Genomic DNA, 5,573 nt, shown 5'->3' on the forward strand with positions numbered 1-5,573 from the left:
ATCTATACCAATATCATACAGATTTTTGAAATAAATTTTAGTATCTTTATGTGCTTTTCTAGTAAAAGATTCAAATGTTTCCATCCTTCAGCTGCAGTACTTGTCAGTTCAATCCTCGTCTTCCTCCCACCACTCCAAAAGTGACACTGTCATTTCAGAGAATCACTTGACAGTTTGCAGCAAAGCTGGGATTTGTTGTGTTAAAAAACAGCTAATGTTTTTGCGTAGTTTTAGCCACACACAAACACCTGTTCCTTGCATGTGCTCAGTGCAAATCATGGCTTTTGCAGGATGTCAACTGTAGCTTAAGCACTGGACTGTGGAAACCTCTGAGCACTGACAGTATTGATTAATATACAGCTATATGAACCATTTTGCTGATGCAAGAAGTCATAATGTCGGAGATCTTCAGGTATCTCTGAAGTTTTGACTGTGATTTGTATTTAACATGTTGGGTATGTAACCCTGAGTTAAAGGGCAGCTGGCTGCTGCCTCTAGGAAGTCACAATTCATTGGTAGTTACACTGTGTGTATGGTTTGGATTGGAATGGGTAAGAAATACAGGAGCAAAGCTGTACTTGCCATTTGCTTGCTTTATTCTGTCATGGATCCTAAAGACCAGGACGAGCAGAAGTCCCTCTCCAAGCTGGAACAGCAAGTAGAGTAGTGGGAAGAAGTACAGGGGGCCAATGATTTCTGGGTCAAAGGCAATCTTGAGGATAGTTGAGCAAAGCTGTACGTTCTGGCAACCAGTTTCCATGCACACTGTCCGCCTGCATCTGAAGAAGGAAAAGTTAAATAGTTTACAGATTTAAACTGCTTTCTAGCAATTTAAAAAGAGCCCTGGACTCCTTGCTGGTGCAATGCTTTTGTGCATTTGCCTGTGGCTAAAAGCTGCTTTATTGGGAACCACACTGCAATCAATCCCTAGAGGTTTTGCCTTGTGCTCCCTTTGCAATGAGCAGAGGCAGATCATGTTATAAGTGTAGACTTTGTGCTTAATGGTGTTTGGAGGCTTTATGTCCTGTTCTGGACTGTGCAGCTTCCTGCAGGGAAGGAGTCTACTTCTGAGGTGGTAAGTCTAAGGCGTGAAGGGACTAGAAGGATTCCTGCATGTTTTTGTTACAACGAGGAAGGTAAGGAGTGGGTTTTAAATGCAAGGTTTTCGTCCTAAATTTCTGAGGCTGCAGCTGAATGCACTGACTGGTTTGGGGTAGTAATCAACTGGGGAATAATTGTGTCACTTGGGGTTTGAGCTCTGTTGGTATTTCCGGTTCTTCAGGTGGGTTTTTTTTGTTTTTGTTTGGTGTTATGAAGCTGGGGAAAGAAGAGAATTAACTACTGAGAGCAGAGGCTGGTAATGTGTGCTTACCAGTTCACTAATGACCTTAAGTCAAAGCCATCCATCTGCTCGTTCAGTGAACCTTCCATGGTGATCAGGTACCTATGTCAAAAAAAATCCTGCTCTAACTACTCCTTCCCCCTCTCATGAGCCAAGGAGAGGTTAAACTCATTTCTCTCCCCACTCAAGGTGTGGGAATTACTACGGGAGCCTTGGGACCAGCTTGCACTCTGTCTGCTTTTATTCCTAGGGCCTTTTTTGGGAGACTGCAATCAGTGCTCTACAAAAGTACACCCCTGTTGAAATCCATGTTTTCACAATTGCTCCCCAGACCAGAGTCACCAGAACTCTCTGCTCCTTCTGGTGACAGACACTGAGGGGAGAGGGAGTGTGGAGGAACATACCGGTCATTAAGCTTGAAGATTGCAGAGAGAGCATAGCCCAGCAAGAATCCAATAAAAGGCATTAAGGCAGAAGATCCCAGGAGGGATGGTGAGAAGACTACCATGATACTGCTTCCCATGTTGGCCACAGACAGAATGATTATTGCAACAGATGACAGTAGAATCACAACCATCCCTGCCTAGAATAAAAGTGGTTAAGACATGGACAAGAGAGAAAACTCCAGCAATATTTGCCTCGGCTGTTGGAAGCAGCTGTACCAAGTTCCCTTTCCATCTTATGTGTGAGTGCCTAAGTGCCTTTCATGGACATAAATGTTACAAGTAATCAACAAGAGACCATCCTGGGATATTACCTAGAGAGACCTTAAATAACCCAACTACCTTTCTGGTCTGGTGTTTGCTGTGCCAGGTGCTTGTTTCTCAGGCATTTCTATGTGTCTCTGTCTGGGTCCCTTTATGGCCCTATTCCACCCTTTCACTGATTTGTGGCATGCCTGAAAGAAGTTAATATGTCTGTGCCTCTCTTTTTGAAAATTTCCTCAAGGTCCTTGATTGACAGGCAGCCAGTACAGGATACTCCTTACCTTGATGATAAAACCAGTGTACTGTGGTTTCTTCTCATTCAAAATGATGCCGATGGCACAGGGGATTAGTGTTAGCACCAGGGAGGTGATTATTCCTTTGTAAGGTACGTTGCCCTCCAAATCACCCTCGTATAGTCCTCGTGAGTAAAGGTACAGAAGCAGTGGCATTAGTCCAATTGCCAGGACCGTTGAGCATATGGTCATTACAAGGCTGAGATGAAGAAAGGACCCCTCAGTAGAAGAATGACAATTTTAGAAACAGAATATACTAATTTTATTACTTACCTGGTTTTAATATAAGGCTTTACCTCGCTCTTACCTAACCTGTCACTGAGATATCCCCAACATCGCTGTCAGGTTGTAGAAGGATGTGTTATGAATGGAAAAGGGAGAGATGACTCAAGTTCTACACAAGCTCAGAAAGGACCCTTGTCCAGGGTACAGCTCACATTTTGGAAATTCACTACTGACAGAAAAAGTAGTACATTTTATTTTCACACTGAATCTTGTTTTATTGCTAGGGTTTATTGGAGAGTGGTGTTCTGCTAGTTCAATATTTCTCACTGGCTCTTCAGGCAGCGTGATCAGTTTACACAGAACTATACAGAGAGATATAGCATATATATGCTCTGTGTACTGCTATGCTGCTATGTGGAGGTGAAAAAGTGCTCCTATGCCCATATCATCAAGAGCGGTATGCCATGTGTTGCAGAGAAAGGTACAAAGCCCCATTTTATTGTAAAATGGAGACGAATTTACCATTGAGCCATATGGGTGCTTTAAAAATGTTTTGGACTCAGTATTTCCAGCTTTGTCCAGATTCTTGGGGCCTGATAATGTTGATTAAACTAGCTTCTGACCAGTCATATGCCTAGATTGGCCTGGACAATGAACATGTTTTCCTTACCTGAGGTTCATGTCCCCTCTCAGTGCCAGGCTAAAGATGTTAGAGAGATTTCCCCCTGGACAGCAGCCACAGATGAGGATGGCCAGGGATTCTGTAGCACCCAGCTGGAAGAGCTTGCCCAACACAAATGCTGTCAAGGGCATGATGCCATACTGAGCCATTACAGCTACCGCCACACCTTTGGGTTTCCTGAGGTGAGTTGTGATCTTGGCTATCTCCATTGTACAGCCCAGAGACACCATGATGATGAAGAGGACTATGATAAGGATTGCATTCAGGGCTTTATCTGTGGCATGCTGGCCAAATGCAAATGGTGGTGCCACGCTGGGCAAGGAGATGTTCTGTGTGCAACATGGGCTCCAGAGCTCTGGGATCTCAACAGCTCCCTTGGTCTCATTAATACTGCTGAAGGCTTTAGAGGTCCTTTCTTCTGTAAGTGGCTGGGAAGGTGAGGAAGGGATTGTTTCAAAAGTCCAAATAACATTCAATTAATGCAAGCAAAGCATGAGCTCTCTTTCAGGACACTGCTCTTACCCTTCAACAGCTGTTGAAGCAGAAATCCATGTTTACAGCAACCAGCTGTGAACTCCATTCGCTGCAGTAATATGCTGTGCAGTTTGTGTAGCTTCTGCTCTGGTCCCCCACCTCTTCCAGCATCCACCCTCACAATGAGAACAAAGACATAGCTGGTGAGAGCAAGAGAGAGACTTGTTCAAAACTGGTAAATGTGCACTTCATACAAAGGAAAATGAACCAGAACTCCTCTTGTCCACAAAGTACTGCTGAGGCCAATACTTGAAAACATGATGCATCTGCAGTGCTTTGTTTTTAGTGAGTGTTATAAAATACTTATTCTTCTGGCCATACATTGAGCTCTTGATAGGAGATCTAGGAAGAAACTTCTTCCATGGAGTGATTTCTCTAGAAAACTTAAGGGCCTTTATGTCTCTCTTTCTGATGTGTTAAGTCTGACACTGTCGAGAAATTTTTTGGTTGCATATAGGAATTAGTTCTCCAAGCCCTACCAACATCCAAACTGTTATACCCTCCTTTGTGTGGAGGGGAAGTTCTGCCTGGTAGGAGGCCCAACTGACCTCTACAGTGCAAAACTGTGCTTGATGGGCACAGCAGTGCTGCCTACAGGACCTGGGGTGTTCTGCACCATGGTCCAGCTGGGGCTGCAGATATCGTCCAAGCTCTCCAAGCAAAGACAAACAGGCAGCTTTTGCCCACCCCAGACAGGTATCTGTCTCATGCTTTCAGTATAAGGCTGCACAGCACGATGTGTGCTCAGTGCTCTGGTGTGCAGCAATGAGGACCTAGGCAGCTGGTGCTGCAGCAGGATGAGGGAGTGGAAAAGTGGCCGATGAAGATTGTTCCTCCAGCTGCTGCAAGGGTAACTGCTGGTCATCCCACTGCTGCTCCCTGTCCCTGGTTGTACAGGGGACATGCTTCCCTATGCCTGCCATGCTGAGGAATGACACATTGCCTACCTTGTCCTCAGGTGCCATGATTCCTAATCCCTCTGCAGGTTTTGCCTTTAAATTTACCTGAGGTCCAGAGAGGGACTCTGGAAACATGCAGAGCTGAACACATTAAACTAGAGCAAAGTGAATGGCATTACCTTACATGCTGTAGGAGGCTTTGGTCAGAGCACCCGCTGCTCCATCCCTTCCTGGTTGAGCTTTGTGAGCGACAGCATTCTTCAGTCCTTCTGCTTCAAGAAAATCTTTCCTCCTTGGTAAAATCCTGTTCTCTGCTTGCAGAATATAAAGCCTGAGTCTAAAAGAACCCTGCAGATAGGGAAGTTGTTACATGATAGTTGTGTTCCTGGACTGGGGAAGGGATTTTAACCAGGGAGGTTTGCTGCACTATGACTGAGCTCTAATCCTTTTGCTGAAGGGTATTATAATGCTGCAGTAGTCTGTCCATTGCTCCTATTCATCTGAGAGCTCAGCAGGCTCAGCCTCCCCAGCCCTATTGCTCTGGAAACGCTGCTGGTGGCAGACAGGAATGTTGGAGCCGTTGTCCCTGTTCCTCTCCACTTGCCCTTGCTTCGGTTGGGAACTTTGTTTTCCAGGCTGGCAGCCAGGCCGGAAAAGCACCAACAACAGCTCAGAAGCCCAGCACAGGCATTCCCCATAGGATGGGAAGGAGTAGTGCCTGCAGCTCCACGTGGCTCCACACATCCATGCTCACAGCTTCTATGGCTTTGTGAGCACTGCACTGCCATGCCTGGGGACAAGGATCCTTCCCATAAATCACAGGTTATGCCTTGAGATCTCCGAGTCACTGCAGTGGCAGAGTACTGCCTGGCCTCATTGCTGGGCCCTGGC

At 45.7% G+C, this 5,573-nt stretch overlaps 1 protein-coding gene across 1 annotated transcript in view; it reads right to left on the minus strand.

The window, feature by feature from the left end:
* LOC103798868 (sodium/bile acid cotransporter-like) overlaps window positions 1-4,748 on the minus strand; it is a 5,307-nt gene extending 559 nt beyond the window's left edge. The window contains exons 1-5 of the mRNA XM_009071151.1: window positions 4,731-4,748; window positions 3,238-3,677; window positions 2,331-2,541; window positions 1,747-1,925; window positions 583-779 (exon numbers count right to left, since the gene is read on the minus strand). Coding sequence (XP_009069399.1) covers window positions 583-779; window positions 1,747-1,925; window positions 2,331-2,541; window positions 3,238-3,677; window positions 4,731-4,748 — 1,045 coding nt within the window. The remainder of the gene's footprint in view (window positions 1-582; window positions 780-1,746; window positions 1,926-2,330; window positions 2,542-3,237; window positions 3,678-4,730) is intronic.
* Between the last annotated feature and the right edge of the window lie 825 nt (window positions 4,749-5,573).

Source organism: Acanthisitta chloris, unplaced genomic scaffold (genome assembly GCF_000695815.1).
Source record: "Acanthisitta chloris isolate BGI_N310 unplaced genomic scaffold, ASM69581v1 scaffold40423, whole genome shotgun sequence".
In the NCBI taxonomy this organism is placed as follows: domain Eukaryota; kingdom Metazoa; phylum Chordata; class Aves; order Passeriformes; family Acanthisittidae; genus Acanthisitta; species Acanthisitta chloris.